At 39.0% G+C, this 25,385-nt stretch overlaps 1 protein-coding gene across 9 annotated transcripts in view; it reads right to left on the bottom strand.

The window, feature by feature from the left end:
* Positions 1 to 25,385, bottom strand: part of LOC134818889 (uncharacterized) — a 67,240-nt gene that overhangs the window by 8,094 nt on the left and 33,761 nt on the right. For 5 of the 9 annotated variants that reach the window (XM_063828596.1, XM_063828597.1, XM_063828600.1 and 2 more), the window contains 8 exons: positions 7,638 to 7,728; positions 6,741 to 6,840; positions 5,969 to 6,087; positions 4,938 to 5,103; positions 4,420 to 4,576; positions 2,326 to 2,518; positions 650 to 836; positions 262 to 393 (listed from right to left, as the gene is read on the bottom strand). In XM_063828596.1, coding sequence (XP_063684666.1) covers positions 262 to 393; positions 650 to 836; positions 2,326 to 2,518; positions 4,420 to 4,576; positions 4,938 to 5,103; positions 5,969 to 6,087; positions 6,741 to 6,840; positions 7,638 to 7,728 — 1,145 coding nt within the window. Of the gene's footprint in view, positions 1 to 261; positions 394 to 649; positions 837 to 2,325; positions 2,519 to 4,419; positions 4,577 to 4,937; positions 5,104 to 5,968; positions 6,088 to 6,740; positions 6,841 to 7,637; positions 7,729 to 9,105; positions 10,300 to 17,459; positions 18,304 to 25,385 lie in introns of those variants that run through there. The other 4 variants (XM_063828594.1, XM_063828595.1, XM_063828593.1 and 1 more) reach the window with 3 other exon arrangements.

Below are 25,385 nucleotides of genomic sequence, written 5' to 3'. Positions count from 1 at the left end.
GGGATGATATCACCTTGAGATGTTTATCTAACAGCGGGCCGGGCTGAGTGATAATATGATCCCGCGTCGAAATCCCGGAGATATTTATAAGTTAATAATTAGTACTAACTAATTTAACTCTTTCGAATCGAAAGTTAATTAATTTTTTCAGTCCCATGGACTGGTTTTTATTTTTGACAATGATGATATTCATTATATATAACCTGTAATACTATTCTGTATATATCTAATTTCGTTTTCCAAAAAATAATTAGTACTAACTAGAGAGCATCTCAGATAACAGGCCGTTCTTAACTGAAGGAGTAGCAGGTTTGGGTTGTATCCTACAGCCCATGTAGAGCTTGGGCTGGTTAAACTCTTTATCCTGATACCACCAGACTGTCATATCAGACACTGTAGTAGGAGATTGTTAACTGGCCGTGAACTATCATGCTATTTATAGCAGAGTTATAAGTGCCCTACTTATACCAGCAATTATCAGCTGGTTTAAGGTTGTTTAAGGTTCATTAACTAAAACTTTGCTGTTGGAATACTTTATAGATTATTAAAATTATCAACGGTGATCTATGATATGAATCATGCCTCTCATCAATTACCACAGGATATTTCCTGAACTTTTTGTACGTGCATATTATCCACATTCTCCTACCTTCAGTGGCGTTAACAGTCACAGGCAAAGCTTTACCCTCGTACTCTTTTATATTAAAATCATCAGGTATAAAGGGGTTAGTCTCAGGAAGATACAAATCCTCGTTCAGTTCCACCGTCTCCCAGTTGGTAATATCCGCTTCGTCTATCTGGAGGTTTTCGTACGGCGTGCTGTACCATGTCTCTTTCTGCGAGAGGAATTAGTTATGAGCTAATAGTAATGGACGAGCAACCCCGTGATGCCCATATAAGGAGCGGACTAGTCACGTCATGCCCATATAAGGAGTGGACTAGTAATACGGGTATTATGGAGTTGTTCGAGGAGACGGGTGTCAACTGTCAATGTTTGATTATTATATTGTTGCGGACGTTTTGTGTCCGTGAGAATGGAAAGACAAAAGTTGTACTCAGATAAGTAACACCTTCCTTATTATCATTAAAGGAACAAAACATGCCTCTAATTTTTATCGAATGCAGGAAACCATAAATCGAGCAGAAACCTTAGGTATCTGAGTTATTTTTGAAGCTTTACGCGAGCAAGTTTTTCCTGGGTCTAAATACTTTTACATTTTATTTTCGAGAAACTTCTCTACCATACATACACTTCTTCCAATATAAGTATTGAGGGAACGAAGAATTTTATCTTACTTATTGAACAAATATTACGTAGATAAGTATTGCACTAACGGAGTAATAAGGTCATACCTTCAAAAGTAAAGGTCATTTCATAAGGTCATAAATCATAATGGTAACATCATAAAATTTACAAAACAAAAAGCTGAGAAATGGCTGTCTCAAAGCCGACGATAGTAATTATGTAAGAGTACCAGAATGGCGATGGTGATGACTCCTAGTAAGCAGAGCAAAGAAAACAAAGGGGTTTAGAAATCGTAGGTCTCGTCTTTTTGACAACTTAATTACGGCCATATAGCTACATGATGAGCCCGAGTAAGATCGAACAAAGAAGAAAACTTCGCCTTCATTTTCAATCAGACGCAACATATCCCAGATCCCAGTTCATTTTGTAACGGAGTTTTAACGAAGGAAACGATGTAACAGAGTTGATTATCAACTTGATATATTTTAATGTTGCCATGGGGTGGCAAGTCCCCATACATCGTGGTCCGGTAGTTTCATTGCGTCCTAATATAAGTGCGGTGGGTGCAGAATCGCACAATTGACCTAATACCACATTTTCTCGCACCATTGGCCGATGTGCGTTCTGTCAGATTTGTTCACTTTGTAGTTTGTACTGCTGTGTACAATGACAAAAGATTACAATCCGTCGACAGATTGAAATAGAGTCAATTAAGTAACATTAATTAGATAATATAATTTGCAGGCATTTTAGCTTGTACACACACAGTGTAGGAATCTAATGTTGTAATATTACATTATTGCATACCCTGTCTCAATTATGCTCATCGCCAGCTCAACTAAGCCCAGTCATCCTACCCATCTAATTGTAAAAGTTTCTATGAGAGTAATTGTAGAATTCTAGAAATCCAGCCTGAGAGTACCTAAAGGCTGCAAATTTTTCCTCCAAATTTACCGCACAACTATTACGCACTACTTGCAAACTTTACCGCAGCTATACGTTGCGTCTGTTTTCAATGTTAATTTTCTACCCTCTAAAACTAATTAAGAGTTGATATTAAAGGAAGAAGCTAGGCTCACCTGGGTCAGCTGAGGACCGTACTTATTAGCCATCTCAGTGGACAATTTGAGAGAACTAATGTACATGTTGAAGTTATCAGGGGTGATGTGGGCCATGATCCTCTCCTCCAACGACTGATTGTAGATCCGTCTGGAAGGGGGGTCGAGGAAGTCTCGAGGGTCGGTAACTCTAGCCATGTGGGCTGATATCGTGCTGAAGAGAAATGGTGGTTACAAGTGATGTTAGACGGTAGTGGGCGTGGTTGTGATATCAAAAAGCTGGTAATTTACTATGACTAATAGTTGTAAGAATAAATATCGAAGTTGGGGTTTCGAAAAACCTAGTTATCGAAAGATATTCGACGCTGCCCTTCTTTGATTATCTAAACTTCAAAAGTTCAAAGTTCAAAAGCACAGGTGTCACTCCAGTTTAAAATCCTAAACTGGGTAAGCCGACTTTTTGAGCAAAATACCGCTTCTGTTTCGGGTCACTTTGTATCGGTGTTAGCTTGAACTTCCAGCGTTCCGTTATTGTTTTCAGAAACTAACTTCCACAGCTCAAGATCCATCCTATGGATCAAAGCTTGTTCCAATCTGCAAACCAGGTTTGATGCTACTTACACAGTTACACTGTCAAACTATATCCTCGTTAAGCCTAAACATCACATCGATAATGTAGTTAGGGACATTAAGCATGAATATCGAACCTTCTGGGAAATGATTTAGCATTTCTGTGCAGGAATGTGTTTTCCATAGTCCCAGGCATTAGTCACCACCCCAAAGAGTTGTAATGGTGGATCTGATGGGCACAAGTACTAGTAGCTAGAGCATATATTATCCTGGCGCCCTAATAACAACTTGAAAGATTTGTTTTTGCCGTTAGAATGCGCTCAGGAGCCTAGTAGGGTGTGCAAAATGACCGCCATGGTCACATTATGGCAGGCATGGTCACATTATGGCAGGCGAATAAGGGTTTTAAAGTGGTGTGACCATCACGAGATATTTTAGGGGAGAATTGAAAATTGCTGGGACTATGAACAACATATTTCTGCACAGAAATGCTTATGCCAAATCAGTTCCCAGAAAATTATGTGTCAGTTTAAAAACCTTATTTTTACCCTCTTCTTGACAATTAAATCTTAATTCTTCCGGACATCTACCAGGAGTTACCTATCTGATATCTCGGCCGACTGGAATGTAGCTAACATACAGTGGAATGGATATACCAACATTCCGCCCTCCTCCTTAGAGCGAAGGTTATGTTTATAGCATCGTAATAAGTTAATAAAGGCATAATTCGTTAATCTACTTTAGGATTTCAACACCCTTATGCCGTCCAGTAAAATTTTAACTAACAGATAAAAAAGTGAAAATAGCGATAGAGAATGCGTCACTATTGTCGTATTCTCTATCCAATCTTCCCAATTCTGAATTCATAGCCAAAACATACCCATCTCATTTACCATTTTCTTTAGAACGGAGTAGTGGAGCACACATGGATAAGTGGTCTAAGATAGTATTTGTATCGCGATCAACACAAGACAGCTACACTGTGTACCTCCCTCTGACACACGAGGGAGACTGAGGTAGCACGAGGGAGTTATTAAGTAATAAATCAGACCGGACTCACTAAAGGAGGGGAGGTGGTGATAAGTCGAGGAGGAGAGGAGAAGAGGAGGAGAGGGGGAGAGGGGGAGAGGGGGAGAGGAGGAGACTGATCCCTCCCTGTAGTTTGGGAAAGTGCCCTGCTTATAACATGCTTAATAAGGAGGAGTGCACAACTTTCATCTCACAATATTCGCTTTATAAGGCAGAGCAGGACATTTATCCCTCGACATTCGACAAATATTTGTCTTGTTACAGTTATGGGCGACGGGTAAAATATTTAAACAATTGCTGATTGAATCTCAACAACAGCAACTAAGTGTCTGGCCTGAGTCTTTGTATCTTTATTAATAGTAAAACAGTAAGTTGTTAAAAATCTGACTGCTGGAAATCAATGTACTTGATCTCTTGCGGTCAATACGTATCACTGATCGAAAGATGTAATAAAATGCAGAAAAAGTTGTGATTAATATCTAACCCTTCGATATATATTCGAGTGTTTTAACAAACCTAGCATAGGTAGCTGGATCCTCCTTCTCCTTAAACTTGAACTTAAGTTCATCAATCTGCTTATTTTCCTTCCAAAGCTGTTCATTAACCCCATTTGCTTTCACCCTCTTCACAAACTGGAACAAGGCCCGCACAATATCCTTAGGCTTGGTTAATCCTGAAATATTATCATCAGTTAGTCTGCATGATCAGCTAGCCTGCAATGTCATCTAGTCTTCATTTTCAACTAGTCTATTATATCAGCTAGTCTGCATTGTCCAGCTAGTCTGCAATATCAGCTAGTCTGCGCTTGTCTGCATAGTATGATGCTAGCAAGGCTCTCCTGGCAGCTAACAATTAAGGTCAACCTATGACACGACCAGTGACAGAAAATGATCTAAAAAGTGTCAACAATATGTCATCTCATAAGTGGGTCTTGAGTCATGGCTTTTACTAGAATCCTCGACAACTGTTATACGGATTTACAGAGCCCACAATACGATTTTAGAGAGCCCAAAACACAAGTTTCAGAGGCGTACCTTTTTCGGTTAGATCGCAGGACACGCTGACCAGGACGAAGTTCTGAGCTTCGGTGGAGATAGCGGACATAAGTGAGGTGACGTAGCCCCGGGTTGAGAGGTACTGGTACAGGGAACCTTTACCTTCGTAACCCATCAGGTAGGTTAGGTAGCTGAGGTTAGGGTACTGAAACAGTGTTAGTCAGGGTTCTGAAATAGTGTTAGTTAGGTTATTGAAACAGTGTTAGTTAGGTTACTAAAACAGTGTTAGTTAGGTTATTGAAACAGTGTTAGTTAGGTTACTAAAACAGTGTTAGTTAGGTTATTGAAACAGTGTTAGTTAGGTTACTAAAACAGCGTTAGTTAGGTTATTGAAACAGTGTTAGTTAGGTTACTAAAACAGTGTTAGTTAGGTTATTGAAACAGTGTTTGTGAAGGGCTGGGTTATGATCGGTTTAGGATGCTGACACATTGATAACTAAAAGCGAGGGTTTTTTATCGAGATTAGAGTTATATATAGGATTAGCGCTATATATAGGTCGAGGCTAGTGTACGTGAATAGTTCTTCCGATTTAACCATCAACACTTCCTCCCTTCAGGGTAGTGGCGAGGAGAAATCATAATATGTTCAGGAGCTATCATAGCTGTTATTTTCAAGTTTGTATTAGAATGATAACATAAGTTTAGGAAATCTGAAATAGTGTACCTTAGTAAGGGTTACATTTACGATTTAAACATCAACACTTCATGGAAAAGAAGAAAAGAAATCATAATATGTTCAGGAGCTATCATAGCTGTGCTCAGTAAATGTTATCACCAAGCTTGCAACAGAATGATAACAGAACTTTAAGGAATACGAAGCCTCCTTACGTCAGATATACATTAATAAGTTCGATGCTTATTTTTCTCAAAATTTAACAATCAACACTATTGACTTCATAGTGGGAGAAAGGTAAAATCATTGTACATTCAGGAGCTATCTTAGCTCTGTGCTTAACAATTATTAATGTATGACGACAATTTTTTTACTATAAGTAATACTTAATACTCACGTCAGAAATATTAATAGGGAATATAAGTTTGATGCTATCCTTGTCTGATTTGGGTTGATAGTAGATGGCCCGAGAGATGTACCTCTTGTCACCAGGAGGGAATGGAAGCTGGTTAAACACTGAAAATAAGTTGAATGTTGAGTTTCAGAAAGTTGTAGGTTCAGTGTCTCTTATTAGAATTATAATTCTTAGTTTGAGGTTGATTTGGAAGCTTAAATCTCAAAAAAATTATAAGAATTTATGTAAATTTTGGCAAAAGTTTAGTTAGGGAGAGATCTTGTAGGTGTTGTCTCGGAAGAATGTTGGTGAAATATAAATTTTCTGGGGAAGCCCGATCAAATAGTAAACCGAGATATTGGCGATTTTGTCAAATTTTGGAGAGACTCTCCGGCTCGGACATATGTCTCATGCAGGGGGTAAATAATTAGATTACACTATTTGTTGCATGATGCTTATTACAAATATAGTAATCTAATAAAATATTCTTTAAAATGTCAATGTTTTGCAAATTTACACCTTATAGAAACTTGCTTTAGGTATTTGATAAAACAATCAAAATGTGGCCGCCAAATGCGTAGCAACGGTAAGTTTTGCTGAGAAACTGAAAAATATCTTTGAATGTCATATACTCATAAAAAGCTGTTACTTTGAAGTCATATAAAGTTTGCTTACTTAACATAGCAAATCTAACAAACCGATCGCTTCACTTTCGCAACAATTCAAAATATGTTGAAATATCGCAAAAAAAGAAAGTCTTGTTTTGAAAAATCACCTGGTTTTGTTTTTTCTTTGTTAGGGATAGCAGTAAAGATTTCTTCAGCCCATTCCTGGAGGGTATCCAAAGTCTCATTACCAATTATCGCAACTGTTATCTGAAAGACAAACACATTTTTTACATACTTTTCCTTCATTTTGTGCACTCACTATTTTTTTCTAAACGTTTTCACGAACTATTTTTACATTTCCAGCACACCTTGACAAGGAATTAAACCTCGAATCCACGACTTCTCAACACAGAGTAATCGGAATTACAGAACCTCATCAACGACGTTAAACGTTGCGTTTGATTTATGACAGCAGTAATGGTGATGTGTGGGAAAACGCTAACTCCAGCTAACAAACTGCAGTTCAAACCATCACATTACTAAAACTGGTACAGAAAACAAATTATCCCCAGAAATATTTATAATTAGCTCATTCAAAGTTGGTGAGAAATGGGACCACGTATTGAACCAACGCTGTGATTTTGACCGTGAAGTATCTGACTTGCCTTCACAAGTCTATAGGTCTAGGAAGCACGTTGTAAAAGGGGGGTGGCCACAATGTTTTTTGTCCTTTTTTGTCCCTTGATAGTGGCCACCCCCGTTGTAAATACTCCAGATTCCCACTTCACCTTAACTCGCTACTTTCAACACCGTCAACTTTAAAACATTAACTTCACAAAGTTCGCTTAAGTTTAAACGCCAAGACTGGATCAGTCAGATGTAGAGCCAAGTTTTAGTCTCGGAGAAACTGGGCCATACCGAATAGTCTCTTGGATATATAACCAGCAGTCTCCAGTTTAAAAAGTAAATAAACCTACAGACTTGTACCATCAACATAAGTATAATGATTTTAAGATCATATGTTGGTTTCTAGGAAACCTGCTGTAGTTGCTATGGTTACTTACCAAGTTAGCGCTATAGTAACGGTCGTAAAAGTCCCACAATCTGTCCTGGATGTCTGTCCTGTTCAGAGTTGAGATACTTCCTGTTGAAAACCTGAAGAGAACGGGTATTAATAACAATTCAATCGGTTTGACCCCCTGAATTGGTTGTTACAAAGATTGTTGCCCGAAATATTCAGTTCCAGACATCCCTAAATAAAATATAATATTACCAGGAACCCGTTGCCCAAATTTACCAAATTTCCAATGACCTTCTACGTGCAGCACAATGCCCGATACCTAAGTTATCAAAGCAAATTTAATTGCGTTAACGAGAGACCCACTAATAACATAGTGACAATACGTCTAACAAGTCACAATATTACTGCTCCTAATTTTGCTCCCAGAAACAAGATGTTAATCCTGTCTCCATTAAGAGACAGCCCCAGCACCAGCCGCTTACTGACAGAAGTCTACCTCCACGACAATAGCTATTTGCCAAATTTCATTGCTTGTCAGCTAATAATAAATAGTCTGAGAACAATGACGTCTCTGCGTTGCTGGATTATTGCCGGGATCTCATATATCATATTTCTAACTAAGAGGGAGGAAAATTGTCGCATTAACCACAGCACGACGCACGGAGTGGACAAATTTAGTGGGAATTTAGCGGGAATTTAGCGGTTAATATTAGTATACGCGGGAGGGATAGTCAGGCGAAAATTATAAGTGTGCTGACGCAAGCTGGTTGATGAGGCAGGCCAGGCGATAACCAGGTATTAATGTTCTCTCGACTCTGCTAACAAGTTTCAAGACCCGTTTATGGAACATTGCCGCGGTTTAACAAGCTTGTCCTGATAATAAAATTGTTGTTCCCGGCATATTGAAAGTAGTTGTTGCACTCAAGTTAATAGGTTATCATGGTTGGCGGATGTCGAGTGATATGTGGGTTGGACTGTGGGCAACTGTAACTATATCATCATGGATTCTTCAGAAGTATTTCTTCAGAACTGTTTCTCCCTGAGAGCTGCAGATGTGTTACTGTTATGCTGAATGACGTGAATTAGCCCAGTTACTCGTGAGGGGCTTCCCAGGTAAATTAGTAACTAGCGTTCTTTGGTACCACATAAGATATGCAGAGTTTAGACTTTAAAGGTATATTTGGGGTCTTAAAAACAATAACCTCCGCCCCCTGCTAGTCTGAATGATTAAAACTTTCCACTCTGAGTACTTTAAATATCAATTATGAATGTTAAAGAATATTATTATCGTGCCAGTGCCCTGGATCTATTCTTATACCCAAACATTAATTGTATGTACTATAATTTAAAATTAAAGAAAGAAAGAAGGCTCGGGTTAGGCAAATTATATTATAGGAGAGAAGGTTTGGTGAGCCTTCTTCTATAAGGGGGGCAATATCCAAGAAGCCTACCCACTAAGGGTAAGCAAGATAGACATTAGGATAGACAATTTTAATTTAGGTTTTACTAACTTAGGGTCGTATTCAGGACGTGCAGGTAACAGGTCCCAGTAACTCTCATACACCTCACCCTTAATTGTCTCTAGCTCAAAGCTCTTTAAATCTTTGGGAACTGACGTGTGACCGAAGCCATAATTCCGGCTGAAGATCTCCAGAAGTTCCCGCAGATGAGAGTTTGGTATTGAGATGTCGACTTGCGATACGCAAGAACCAACATTATAACTGAAGGTCCCTCCACTTCTGTGGATAAGACCGAAAAAATCAGAGGTGTTGGCGTTTCTCCTGTAGAAACTCTCGTAGGGTAATCTATCAAAGAGAAGTTTAATTATCCCAGAAATGTTCAGTAAATGGTCGTCAATCCACCCCAATTGAAATGATACTGATATGTACGTCCTTGGTAAGTCTGGTTTCCTAAGAAATGCGTACCTCATGTACGAGCGTATGTGCTTGAGGACACGGAATGTGTAATTGTTCGAATCGTTATAATTCGTCATAAAATCTGTATAGTCTCTGATATAAATGGGTACGGACTCTGGCATTCTGCCAGCCCCGGGAACGGAAAGTAACGCAATAGCAAGAGCGATGAGAAGAACAACCCCAACTGTCCCCACACAGGTGCCGTTTATTGCGCAACACAAACATTCCACCTCTGATGCAGCTGTCACTCTCTTGTCTACTGACTTCTGCTTCTGATATAACTCCTCCATCTTCTTTATGTTTTTCGCTTTCTTCGACGAAACTTTCGCAGCTTTTTTCCCTGTTTTTACGGGTTTGGAGTTTGATTTCTGATAGTGGTTCACGACGGGTTGAACTGACATATCGAAAGATTCCTCCATGATAGCCAAACTTTTTGGGTTTGGGCGAAACAGCACCTCCTGAGGAACCAGCTTGTCGGATTCCAAAATATTTCTCTGTTTAAGATCCTCTTCTTCGCAAATGCTGAGCGGCCTTCCGGTCATCATCTGAAGATTCTGATCCCAGTTAGAATTTTCCTTTTCTTTCATTTCATGCCCACTCGCGCCTGGAGCCGGGCAAGTGCTGTCTCGTTACTGTTATACAATCTGATCGAGAAGATTCTGAATTAAGGAGGCATATTATAACAGAATATTATGTGTATATACTTTGGCGGGGCACATATTCGGCACAAGGCACAACTAATCAAAACAGGAGAGCTACGCACAATAATAACCAAGTACAACATACACTAAATTTCTCAGTTAGCGACAACTCTCACGCGCGGCAGGTAACGCAGTTCTCTCGTCAGAGAGTGTGCAGCTTCTGCTGCTGGCCGTGAGGGCTGAACGTACACTTGGAAACTATACTTCTGTAATATACTAATATAGCACTACAATGTACCCCTAGTTAGCCTGATTAATTACAAGAACAATTCAACTAATTAGGTGATGCCACCAGTCCCATCATCATACAGAGGAACAGCAAGCAATAGATCTTAATTCAACGATCCAGAGTGATTCGTTCAATCATCAAAGATTAAACGCTCAGTAAAACGTACAGCTTGTAAACCTGTGGGCGCTAATGAGATAGAGAGAGGGAGGAGACAAAACGAAACGTTCAGTCTAGTACGAAGCAGCTAAAAACCAACTATTATCTCGACAAAACGAGGCACTCAAATGTTAAAACAAGCACAATATGTCGAGTAATTTTACGTAGAGGTTAGATATACACGGAGTTCTCGTACGGTGTCATTAGCGGGGAGTAATACTGCCATATAGTTTTCTCTCAGCCTTGTTATTATGGTAAGGGTACACCGAATGCCGGGTCTGTTGCTACGCCATGACAGATGTATATCTGTCAGATTATATCTTGTCATCTGGGAACGGGTAACTTCATTGAGATCAGCATTCCGGACAGAAAGCATCACCCCAAAAGGATTTCCTCCGGTTCAGACGTGGACGTCTTTTTGATAGGTACATTATTATATTCGGCGTTGGTCGAAGGTATAGCTCAACCCGTACAAGTGGGAGTGTCTTGACATATAATTGTTTAACAGAGTTGTTCGGGTACTAGTCCGGGTCCTAGCACCTGCCTGGTGGGTGTAGTGATGAAAACGGTAGTCTTCTTTGTTTAAAAGATATTTTTTATATTCATGGTTAATGTTGTGGGGTTAAAAACCCGTGTCCACGTACTGTTCGGGTATTGACTGAGAACCTGGGTGGTTCAGGGTGGGGTTCAGGGAAAATATGTCTGATTTAGAATATGTTTAATATCCACTTTCTATCTCAAATCGACGTTAATTTAACTAGCTCCCACGACTTAACAACGGTGTTCATGACGTCACTAAACGCATCATGACATCACTTAAGCGATTATGACGTCATCATCACTGTTGAAACAAAGTTAATGATTAGATAACGAAAGGAACTTTAAAAACAAGGGGAACACACCCAATTTGTTATTGGAACCAAGTGCGATAGTAAATAACAAACACGATTGTGCCGAGTGAACATGGCTCATGACGAGTAAGCAGCGTACGACGGAATGTGGTGATGTGTTTAAATGAGAAATATGCGTTCAGAGCTCGAATTAAAAGTAGTTTATTAACTTAATTCACGTCTGAAAATCATGGGTAGTATACTTGGGCTACTATAAACCTACAAAGAAACTTGCTTACAAAGTTTCAATGGTCGGAATACTCAACAAACATTAAGTTTACAGTGAAAGTGAATATTAGCATTTTATTCAATTCCGGAGAAAATTTTAGAATACTTAGCATATGGTTATTCTGTTCGCTACAAAGCCAAAGTGGAACCACGAAAAATTGCATCTATTTTAAATGATCGTGCGGGAATGTAAAATTTACAAACGTCAATTTCATTGGGGAAGCGGAATAGTGACTCGCATATGGTTGTGAAACATGAAGTGCTATTTACGAATAAATAACAAAGTACTTTTATGACGGAAGATGTTAGACGACAAGATATAAAGTGCCATAGAAATGCGGCAATTCGGTAACTCGATCTTGGTGTACGCACTATCGAAAGCAAGTCTGAGACATTTATATAGGTTTTTAATGCATTAATTGGAAACCATTAACTTTAGCACATGATACGTAAACATATGAGAAATACGTAAATATACGAGAAAGCAGCTCTACTCTTGAATAATTAGTGTTTGTCAAATGAAGTGTCAAATCATTTTCTGTATCACATGGCATCCAAGCCCTGTTATGTTATGAACATTCGTCAACAATCGCTCGTGTGATTCGAGAAGAATCCTGCATCAAATTAGATAGATCTTCCGTCAATAATCGATGCTATAAGCTGCCTTAAACTCACAGACATCACCTAGCAGTGTACTATAAGTTCATATCCGGCTTTTAGTCGTGGTACACTAGTTCAGTGCGGATATGCTTTTGCACTAGAGAAAGGAGGAGGGGGGGGGGGGGGCGTGTTTATTATTTAAACAATAATTCATATGATAGTATTATGTTCAAAGTGCTGACGCAATATAGTGCGTAAATTACAGCTAATACTTAACTACGACAGCGCTTAATTGCAACAGGGCGGGTAATTTCATAAATGCTCATAAATCGATCAGGTGCATTTGATAAATATACATTTTGGTCATGGTCGTTGTGCTTCATTTGGCAATAATATTAGATAAACTTCATTGATAATAAATAAACTGCCCCTTTCCTATCAGCAGTTTTTTCTAATAATAATGGGGAAAACAGCAGTAACATTTTTATTTCACAATTACGCCCCCCCCCCCCCCCCCCTTGCTTCAGAAGTGGTGCATATCAAGATGAACGTGATAAGAACTGCGCTACAAGCCAAGGACATACACTCTTATAGCTTATAAAATGAATCTGTTTCAGTGCCAGATTAAGAAGAAAATTAATGGTGCACTGACAACGTACTAATACTACTACAAGCAGCAACTAATCATAAGGATAAAATTTGATGAGACGACGGACTGGGCTGATATAGAAGGAAGAACTGAGGGCAATGGCTCTGTCTGGGTCGACACAAAGAAGCCAAGATACTAGATACCATCTTCAAATAAAACTCAAACAATATGAATAAACCCGATCACCAAAACCAGACTGCATGGAAACCATCCTGCTCGGACCGATCAAACTTATGTACAACTAATACAAATAGTGAAACTTATAGTGCACCCAATAACTCAATGAAGTCAAATATTAATGCAATATTCCCAAGTATATAAGCGAGATGATCGGTACGTGCTCTACAAAATTGTTCCACTCTATATTCTTATCTTACATTTATTCATTTCATTGAGTAATGAGTTATTAGTCAGGCTCGGTTCCAAGCTGTATAAGTGTAACTGTAAGCGAGGTTCCGCTTGCACGTTACCATTATTATACAGCAACACACTATTTGTCTGATATGGAGCTTAAACAAAACGTCTAAATTGTTGAAGAAACGATAAAGTAAACTAATGAAGCTCATTTCAATTGAAATTGGAAAATTTACACATTAACTTTTTATAGAACATGGAACAATGCTAACTCGGAATAGTTAAAATAGCAAGGTAAACTGTAAATATTTCAAACAACGCCGGGAACTATAATGACTCAATCTTCACCTCGTCTCAGAAAAGATACGCTGATATATCTATGTGGTACCGATGGCATGGATGGATCTGCAATGTGAACAATACAAGGCAGCTCCAACCTTTACGTTACGTAGATAAAATGACAATCAGATATAGATTCGAGACTACTCGTGAAGAGAGGATCGCACGTCATTTTTGTTTGGAAACAGTAAGAATTGTAACCAATGAACTTGCTGATGAGTGATGTACACAAGTCGTATGACGTCCTGTCAATGCTAAGCAAAGAAACATCCAACAGATTACTTGGAGGAGAAGTGACAAATAACCTCCTACGTTGCCGGAGAGAGGAGCAGTTTACTCTTTGAACTAATTACCAAATAGGCTTTCTGCGATTTTTTATAAGGTAGGTGCTACTTACCCCGGCATATAATATGTCGTCGTGTCATGTGACACCAGGAAAATGTTTATTAATGAAAGTATGCACCCTACATGTTACCTGAGATGACATGGAGGGTTTAAATACAGCTTCACCTTTCAACATGCTAACTAACACTAAACTAGATAACCTTTTCCGGCTGTAGTGATATTACGAATTACTAATTAGTTTAAAAGTAGTGAGGTATCAACAAGATTCAGAGCATGCGAAACAAGCGGAGAAGTGACAGAACAATCCGATCCGGTGGTCCGGTCACTAATTCCGGACTACAGTTTCCAAGCAGATCAACCTGGGCAAGATATCAACTCTAGGATGAAAATGTACCGTTTAACTTGGCTATACAGACATCCTGCTGATCTCTATCATAGGTAGTCACAGGATGATATCGAGCTGACTTTCTCAAATAATCTTACCCGTAATTTCAGCCTAATTGCCTTGGAATTAAAACAAAAGTTGAACGGAAATTTAATATAATTCCTAACTGTTACAGGTAATTAAATCGCTGTGATATGGTGCATCACACACAGGGTGTACTGTATGGCTACTGTACGGCGTGGAGGAAAGTTCTAACATTATCATGGGTGGAGTTCATTGAGGCGAGAAAAATAAAATGAGAGGAGGAGTTTTGACAGGGATCATAGAGCGTTGTTTGTCATCAACACCATTCATGTCATGATTGATCGGATAAATGGCGAAGACAGGAATATTTCCGAGGACGGTTTAGAACAGTATGTAGGCTTTACAATTACGTATAAACTTATATGCGTTTTCATTGCATAAGCTCGCGGAAAACAAACAGCTACGAGGGCGTTTTAAAATATATCACCAAACGCAAAGCCGCGTTTTATATTAACTTTCAATGTTTCATAACAAAGAAAAGGGAGTTAACATTACATATACTGAAAGGCTCAATTAAAACGCACAATCACTTTTTAATCGAAATTATTAGTGTTGTTCATCTCAAATTCTTTCATTTATTGATGATGTCAAATAATCAAATAACAGCAGCGTTTATCACGAAAGCAGCACCGTTTTAACTTACAAACACTTAGCAAAGAGGCGCGGACTGTTTATGAGACAGCACCTGGTAATGGGTATTGGGAAAGAGGCGCGGACTGTTTATGAGACAGCACCTGGTAATGGGTATTGGGAAAGAGGCGCGGACTGTTTATGAGACAGCACCTGGTAATGGGTATTGGGAAAGAGGCGCGGACTGTTTATGAGACAGCACCTGGTAATGGGTATTGGCAAAGAGGCGCGGACTGTTTATGAGACAGCGCATGGTAATGGGTATTGGGAAAGCTCATTGACTTACACCAACGACCTAGTGATCAGCATATATTACAGTATTATATCACAGCACAACGATGTAAAGCAACGAGCAGGAAACAAGTCGAGAGTGTCCTGCCAAATACATAATTGGTTTTACCAAAGAGAGCCGTAAACAAAATTGCCCTCGCGCCTCTATTTAAGTATTTACAGCCAAACTTGATTCTCTAATTTTAAGTCAATCCTAAGAGGGATCACGCCGACAATTTTTCTTCATTCACCACGGAGTCAAACGGTAAAAGCTCTGACGGTGAATATCAAAAGCTGGAGATAAATATGCGCTAACACCTCGCCCTTTTCACAAATGAAGTGATATAAAACGAACAATTCATTTAGCATTGTATTTAGCAGTCTATTTTAATAGCATATCCCAGTATTCCGAAACGATTCATTACTTTAGCAGATGCTAAATGTCTAGGATATTCAACGTCTAGACTATAGACCATAGTACATAAAATAAAATACCGTCAGTAATGCAAAAAACTTTAAACCAACTTATCGGTCCGGTCAACACTCAATGAAAAAAAGCGAATGACAACTATTTTTCTGCCGAGCAGCAGGAAAATATACGCGAACTCTTGTCTCTAAAAGGGATTCTCCTGCACAAATCACTTTAAGTGCAATGTTTGATGAAAATACTCGCGCGTCATCAAACACAAGAATACTCGGGGTGTACACGTCATATTATTTCACTCGTGTGATAATACGACCTGAGAGAGCTGCTGCTGCAGGATTTAATATGTGACACTGTCATTTGCTCTCTCATCGATCTGGGTTATTTTCATATCTTGTCGTGGTGATGTAGTCCTGTCTCGAAGGTTCTAAGTCATCTCACTGCAGTTATCAATTTAACTCTAAGCTATATGTGATCTTGAGGCAAGGTGTGACATGGTGGAAATTGGCAGCTTTCTATCAGGTTAGTGACGATATCAAGGTAACAGCTCTCACATGCACCCCACACTAACACTACAGGGATCTTAATGACTTCAAAACTGATTGGGAAAGCTGGGGCAACATTTCAGTTTAATATTGCCTCTGCAGACAGATACGACATAGGTAAAATGGCTAAAAACTAGGTGACGCGATACATGAACGCTCCCTAACAAGTAACAACAAAAGAGCAACTGACAACAGATATGATTATTCTGACTCTGATCAGAATAATCATATCATTGGTATACATTTTGCAAGTTGCTACTCAGCAGTCATGTTTCATTAAAAAAGGCTGATATAAGTTATCTCACAGCATGTAGGTTAATGTTTATCTAATGGTGTCCTTTTAACCAAAATTTATACCATTTGGATTTTCAAAATGAAATTTTGAGAAGCCTAATCCGGTTCCGGTTTTAATTATACCCAGTTACGGTCCGGTTAAAAAGCTGCTTATCGGGAAACGGCTTAAAGTGCGAAAATGTGCGGGAAACGGCAACTTTAAGTGCGATTCCGCACCTGCCACACTTATATGTTGACTCTGGGGAAGGTAATGATTGCTCCATCTCAACCTTCCTTCGAGTTTAAATCAAACAGTTTTCGAGAAAGTTGAAAATAATCATTAAAAAAAACAATACGCGATTTAATTTGAGAATATATTTCAAGCTAAATAGGTATTTAATTTCGAGTTTGGGTCGCCTGTCATTTTAGGTGCACGAGACACAAACATTAGCTAATAACGAACGACGTTAAAAAGCTAATTATAACATGTACGAGCAATGAACAAGTGGTTTAGCATTACGCATTTTAGTCCAGTTCCTTGCACTTGCCGCATGGAATCCGTGCACAAGGGGTACACTTCATTGACGATAGACTAATTAAGGAGCACGACAATTAACGCGAGTACTCAGCACTCAGCAGCAATCTCAATCAAATCAGCTTTTATAAAATTCGGCCTAAATTGAATCAAGGTAATTCATCGCATATCCAATTAAATCATAGATAAATTAGAATTAGATATTTAGTATCAAATTATTGTAATATTTCGTAAATAATAGATTGCTATGCATTGCACTTATATTACTTTGTAATATAATAAAATCAAAAGTAAATTAATTTAATTACTTACCTACTATAAGGTGATTCCGGGTTAGCATTTCCCACCATCATCTCGTACTCCGGCCAGAAATCCACACTGAAACCCATCATGTACTCGCTTTGAACAGCCAACATTTCCCTCTGCAAACTATCCTTCCTCATCAGGGGGCTGATAAAAAACTGAGCATAAATGTCTGTCATGTTTTTGAGAGCACTGTTCTCAACTAAGAAGTGGTAGTTGGTGTTGGTGTCATCCGTCCAGGCATTGATCCAGCCGTCGTTATCACTGGCGTACTTATCAGCCCGGTTCTCTTGAGGATACTTCTCAGTGCCCATGAACAGCATGTGCTCCAGATAATGAGCCAGTCCCAGGACATCGTCCGGGTTACAGAGACTGCCGACAGCCACGTTAATGCTGGTACTAGCAGTCCGGGTATTAGGGTCTGAGATGAGAGTCACTACCATGGTATTGGTTAATTGTATCACCCGGTATTCCCTGTAGTCACTGTCAGGCGTGATCGGCTTGTCACTCAGTACCGTCAGGACAACTTTAGCCTTCACGGTGATGCACAACACCACTATGAGCGTTAATAAGACCACCAAGACAACCAGGACGGCCGCCAGGCGGTTCCTGCCTGATCGGGCACGGACCTTGTTGTTACCCTCCATTTCAACTATGATCTCTTCATTGTCTGAAGCACTGCCAGCCGCCATGGTGACCGTGGTGATTTGCACGTGCTGAGAAACAGGTTGCACGTGCTGAGAAACAGGTTGCTTGTGCTGAGATACTCGGTCAGGTTTGGCTGGTGAGGCGGTTAACTCTGTTGGTCTAACCTTATTATCATGTCTGAGTACTGATGGAAAAGTCATTGTGTTAGCGACATTATAGTAACAAAGAGGAAAACGAAACGTTGCACGACTGCCGGTCAAAGTGGCATTAAATTCGAATTTTTTGGTACGTGTACTGCCGGTATAGTTTGGTAATCAGTTTGGAATTGTCAACAATAATTTTGTTACAATATCAAGGCCTTAACGGTTGAAAATTTAAACAAGAGTTCTTAAAGTCCTATGGAATGGACAAAATGTTAACAATAATAACAACAGTAATCCGAACCAGCTGTGAATGGCTCTGTTTCTTACCACACTCTACTGTGGTAGCGCCTGTAAGACTATCATGAAGATTGGCAAGTGCTGCTCGAACCAACGTATGAAATTGTCGGTCTATGTTAACGATCATATACTCATATAGCTGTATGAACAAAGAACATAACGATAGGCATACTCAATACACGGTATCAGCTATGTAAACGGTATGGAGATTTAAAACTGTGTGGTGTACAATCAGAATGGAGCTAGTTATAAGTGTGCACAACATCACTCGGGGTACATTACCAGGGTGAGATTGGGGTTCAGCATGAAGGTTAAGTTATCGAAACTTAACGCGGCAGCTTATTAAGTTATTACAGTGAAATCTTTCATGGGACTCACGGGGGAAATGAAAAAGTGCACGGTATAGAGAGGTTCACGTGATTCCGTTATCCAATTAATTGATAGCCTCCCAAATCATTGAGTGCTGGTATTATTAGAGTTTTTATCTACTCACCAGAGATTTTGAGGATTACGATGGATCTAGAGATGGGATGATATATCTACCAAACATTTTTATCATTTGAACTGATATTTCTCCTAACTTGGTGCCCGTTTAGTCAAAATCTACACCATCTGGATAATCAAAATGGATACATTTTGTAAGTTGCAACTCAGCACTCATATTTCATCAAAAACAGCATACTTTACAAAAATAGAGCTATGATTTGACGGCAAAATTCTTTTCCATCTACATGATTTATCAAAATATGACTTTTGGGGCTCTGGTTGGAATAACTAAAATATTCGGTATCGAGTTAATCAAGGAACTAAAATAAAGACTGTGTGTTAAGTAACTGCTCACCTTTAATATCCATATTTTTGCCTAATTCCATGAGCAAAGTATGGCCTTGTGAACACGTATGGTGTCGTATCGTGATAAAATACAGCTCGATATGTACTCAAATCACCACCAAATGCAATATGAGTAACGATTATGAACATTTCCTGCACAAAACAAACTAATCAACTATAAGTTTGGGTGAAAGGAAAAGGCCCGGAATATCGAAGTACACGGTGCATCAAGGTATGGTATAGCGAGAGGTTTTATTGTACTCCAAGGCTCACCAGCAACGATGTCTGATTTGGTTTTAAGGAAGGTTTTAAAGGAGAGTCAAGATCAAGATTGCAACTGGACAAGTACAATGGTTACCTAGTATCAAGTTTAACATTGATAATTTGATATCACTCTCTGACCAGAGTCTAGACTATGCCAGTCATGCGAAAATTACTTCCAGTAGGAGAATGGTCTGAGTAATTACTCTTAAATGATACTTATAAGTTTCTAGAATATAAACTATGCGAGCTGTCATACGGCACAACGAAATCGGCACTACGTTAAATAAATCTCAGTTTTGAGGTAAGGTATTCCATTAAAAATAATGGGGGACCACTGACACGAAACGTGTTGCCACAAACAAAACATGGGCTCTATTAACACAATATGTGCATTGAATTTGCCAGCTGTACCTTATATGTGATTGGGCCACCATAAAGAATAAGCGGAGCCAAACCCCTTTCATAAAGCTAACCTCTAAGTCACCCGATACAAAAAAACTTGCCATATGAGTCACGTGACATTTTATTGTGGTCAAAGTGAGTCGCCTGATTATGAGGACATGATTTATGAGCCATATAAGGGGACCCACTGTAATAATATTTGCTTGTGAGGCAGCAGTATGATAGTTTTGTAGTGGAGATATAATTATGATGTTGAAATCAATGAGATAAAATGATATGATATGGGTATGATGACCATATGACTGAGATTACAATTGGTTTCCAATGATCCTAAATGATTATGACTCGTTATTGGTCTGGCGTTGATTAGTCTGAGAAACTTACCGTTACAATTCTCCAGAAAATTCTCCAGAAAATGAGAATGTTAAAGGCTTCATAAAATGCAACCCAGATTATGGAGCCCTTCCTCTCCCGGCCCCAGTCCCACTTTGCAAACCCATTCCCCCTTGTTTTTCAAATCCCTTCCTTTAGACTATACAATTTGAAGCGGCCGAAACCCATTTTCCTTTGAACCTGACTCAAACAAGGTACACAGAGCAAAGTTCTACATGTTCGACGTAACCTGCGAATGCGGCGCCCGGTTAAGCACATCCCACCACTTTCTTAGATTTGATGACCTAAGGTGGGTATATTTCACCGATAAGATATTTTTTCATGAAACATAATGTCAACACTCAGCAATGATTCCTTGCAATTACTAAGTAGTAATTTTTTATTTTTCCACAAATCAGCCAAGCAATATGACACAGTTCGTTATAATATTCTAAAAAACGGCCTCGAAGCTAGGATTTATGGCAGGGTGGGAGTCAGCCACCTATTACGCAGGGTGTCAATCAGGGTGTCGAGCAGGGTGTGTAAAAACAGAGTACTGAGCTACGGTTGAGGTCTACAAGTCCAAACGAATATGCACCAGCGAATTTCATTATGCAAACGATATTGTGGCAATATCAATTTACATGTCCAGTTGATTCAAAGATCTTTAAAAATCATACTGAAAAAGGCATTATTTTTGCAGATTGCACGAACATAATTACCCACTGGTTTTTGGGGATGCAGACCACTACCAATAAGGTATTGATGGCTATATAATCGGTGGGCGTGTAGAGTATTTCAGCTCTGTCTAAGTGCAGGTCCAAACCCAGCGCATGGCCACGGAACATCAGTAAAGATGAACTGTCATGGTACAAAGCAGTGCTGTAGTTAGTAAACCCACACTCAGAGTAAGCAGTAAACACCGCCCACCAAGCAGACGGCACGGCCACAGGGCAGGTGTCGACAGGGACCATGTGACAACTACATGAACCACCCCAGGGTCTACCTGGGCCAGGACCATTACTTAATTGTAGAACCCAGCTTGGCTGGTGGTAGCATCATGGTTTATGTATTTTCCTGCGTTGTCTACCGGGCAAGCAGCGAGATAAAAGCAAACCCAGGAAACCTTTCAAGTGGAGCAGAGAATTAGTCGAACCAATAAGGTGAATGTGCGATTGTGTGAAAAGTGGTGGAACGAGCATTGCCTCCGCTGACACATCAGGGGGGACATTTGATAATGAACACAATCCGGTACAAGCTGGGAGAGGATCCGGTACAAGCTGGGAGGTATATTTAAACAGTTAATTACTGGCGGAACGGTGTACGTGGCTCAATAGGATGAGGTATTTATTAAAACGTTGTACTGCTAAAGTAACTAACCAGCACACTAATGATGAGCAAGGCTAAGTTTTAAGTTCATCGTAGCATTTATAATTCAAGCATAATATCAGAAATTTATGCGAAGGAAGCCGATTCCGTCTAGGTAGCCTCTTTACAAACAGTTATTGTGTATTCGTGCTCTCAATTAAGTCTTTGTTAGGACCGAAATGTAAGAAGCACATACAATTTGGTGGATTATTGGCTAAGACAGTCCAGTTCCAACGACAAGTCGAAAGTTCTTAATTGATTAATTGATTAGTTAATGATAATGGCAATACCAGATCAATGGTTTTTGTGCGTTGCCCCATTTATTGAAATTTTAAAGAGTTATTTTGTGTAGTTCTAAAGCTTCACATCAACTTCAAAATTCAGAGGAGGCAGCTTAATCCGGGTTGCTAAAATTTATGACTTTAATTTCATATAAAGAGTAGGTATATAATATTCATGCTGTATGATATTCCTGTGCAACTGTTACGATATTGTGGACAAAACCTAAGTATAAGTAACGTGACATCAAAGGCAACACACTCAGGATTCACAATTCTATTTCTTTCATCGAAATACCTTTGGCTTCTTATCAAATTGCCAATCTTTTGATCTTATTTATACAGCATAAACTGAACATAGAGGAGCTTAAAATGACCGAAAACACGAAATCAACCACAGTAACCATGGTTAAGAAACAGCTCATAATATTAATCTCATTAGGCATAGCACAATAACAAATAACCATGAATTAACACAAACCTACGATCTAGAAATGTGTCATAGTATGAGTCCCCTTATTATATGAATATCAACCTGCACGGTCAGTACTATTATATTGCATTTTAATAGAAACACAGTTACAATTAAAACTAATAACAGCACTACTACTTTCTGTGCTACTTAGCTTCCGAGCAGAGAGCTTGATTCAATATCACTGCTAACATAATTAAATATATATATATATTATTATATTATGTAGTTACTATATTGGGTAGGTGGGGCATATCAGAGAATAATGCAATGAGAATATGATAAAGCCCGGAAATGATATATATTTTTCAATCATATTCAGGACCACCTTGCAAATTGAAAGTTTTGTTAAAAACACGGGCAAGAGTATTACACTATTATATAGAGAGAAAAAACACAGAATTACAACGTGGACATGTTATTGATAGTTTGATGGCTAGCTGGCTGCAACTTCAAGGAAACATAACACACATGCGCTGCAACACTCAGTAGTGTTTCTCTAAAGCAATTTATGTGTTTGCATTTCATCTAATTTTAAAATGAGAGTACAAGAGCAATTGAAGCGGTAGAAGTGAACACGCTGCAGTGTTCCACTAACCAAATTAGTCGACACAAAATCCCAAATAAACGGTTCTCAAGAAATTATAAAATACCAACCTCCATCATCTTAAAGAGTGGTAATCAATGCATGATAAACGTAAAGTATGCGCCATTGTAACTTTTTAAAAGTTTCGTCGAATACGCGCTGAGACTTAATATAAAGCAAACTAAAAATACAACCGTGTATTGTACATACGACAATGTCATGGAGTCGGGTCGGACGGTAATCGGGTCGTGATGAAAGGGATTAGACCACAGGCTCGTGCAATTTTAAATCTCATTAAAATAATCAGTGCATAAGCACAATGCCTACTCTTATTCTTAGGAAATGATACCCATTATCCATGTAGTCTGCAAGTAATTATGATGGACGGTGGACCTTAGAATATGAGAAAACATGAAGAAAAGTGTGAAGCACAGCCTAATTACTTAATTACTATACCGGCCTATTTTACTTCTTTACTCATGTGCATGATGAGTGAATTAAAAAGACCCCGAAACTAATTCACTGAGACGGAGAAAAACAAAATGAATCCTCAGGATTGATAATACGGTCGCGGCATATAATAGGACAGTGAGAAAAAAAATGGTCGCTAATAATTCATAAAGATTATATGATTCATATTCCCTGGTACTCTTATTGTCGACGCCGACCAATCAAAAGAAGATTCCCTGGTACAAGGCGGAGATATGTGCAGATACACGTACGTCGTACATAATATATGTCTTATTCCTAAGTAATTACAGGTATCATATGCCTCGTATCGGGATAAATTTACAGTAAAATTGTTGGCATACCTTCTTGTTACTGATATCTATAGGGATGCACGCGGAGGGATGCATTGAGAACCATGCACCACAAAAATAAGAAATGCGAGGACAGAAAACAGATTAAGTTAAGTAAGTAAACTTGAAAATATCACGCAAACATTACCGACAAAATACAACTTTATTTCCCAGGCAATACAAATTTGACACAATTTAATTTAACGAAATTAAACGCTGTGTGTCATATTGCGACAGTTACTTTGTAGCCATTCTAAAGCGTTTAATACTGACTTTTGTATGCTTAAATAACGAAAATGTGGCATCTACCACAGCGATTCCAGCTCGATGCCGTTGACATTTGCGACGATGTTTTTGCCGGCCAAGCGAACATTTAAGACGTAAATACATACATGAGGATAAGATAATAGGTCTGTTTTATGTCGGACGGTTTGTTTTTAAACAACATTTAAAACTGAGTCAGTAAATAAATAGCGCAAGGAACTGAGTAACATGCAGATTTACTCCTGTCACGCCGACAGTGCCCCAGGGGGCTCTTGCAATTCAAAATTATGTGGAAGTATGAGTATTAACTATTAGTACTATTGATAATAGTATTATAATCAAAGATAAATCTAAACTAGCTCAGACATGCATTCCTGAGTTCACAGAGCGCAAGAGAGACGAATACAAGTAAGGCAGACAGGGTACTAAGTGGGGGATATTAGTTGTCAATGGTCAGGCTGACAGATATGAAGCAGAAAGCACTGGATTCAGAGGTATCACAGCTCGAGCCAAAGGTTCTAGTACAAGTTTTAAAGACACAACCACGAGTTAAAACAGTTAGAACGACTAATAAGGTAAGAGATGAAATTTATTCAAGGATTGGTTTAGGAAAGCGAGAGAACGTGCATTGTAATTGCAAACACAATTACGTACTGTGTCCTAACCTCACATCTAATAAAGTAATAACAAGGAATATCAAGCTGGCGGCGATGACGCACAAACCCGGCTCTAACACCCCGGCTACACTGGGGGTCCTAACTCCTGACCGTCTACTTAAATATATAGTCCTATTATACACCATACTGCTTATCATACACACTTCAGGTCTGCTGTAGCCTGACCCTGAGAGATCAGGCATGATGAGTGGTTCCAGAAGGCTGTACATTGGTATGACAGCTAATGACTGAACCAGCTACCACGTGTCAAGGGTATCGATATAATTACGGCACATAACTAGGGATATAATATAACATACAAGCGCCATAGATTTGCTGTAAGTTATGTAAGTATTATTATACGTATCATTGTATCAGCACGTTGTAAGAATTGTCTGATTATGGATTCAGATGCTTCGGAGACGTCTGTGATATGCAGTAGATATCAAGAAAAGACATTTTTAGGCAGCCCCGATTTTTCAGATTGAAACGACAATACTTCACAACACCTTGCATTGGAGAGTGCCTTTGCAAAAAGGCGTCATTAAACATGC

The sequence above is a fragment of the Bolinopsis microptera genome, chromosome 7, assembly GCF_026151205.1.
Source record: "Bolinopsis microptera isolate Bmic1 chromosome 7, MBARI_Bmic_1.0, whole genome shotgun sequence".
Lineage (NCBI taxonomy): Eukaryota > Metazoa > Ctenophora > Tentaculata > Lobata > Bolinopsidae > Bolinopsis > Bolinopsis microptera.
The sequence above is the reverse complement of the archived record's forward strand: the minus strand, read 5'-3'. Positions and strand labels throughout refer to the sequence as shown.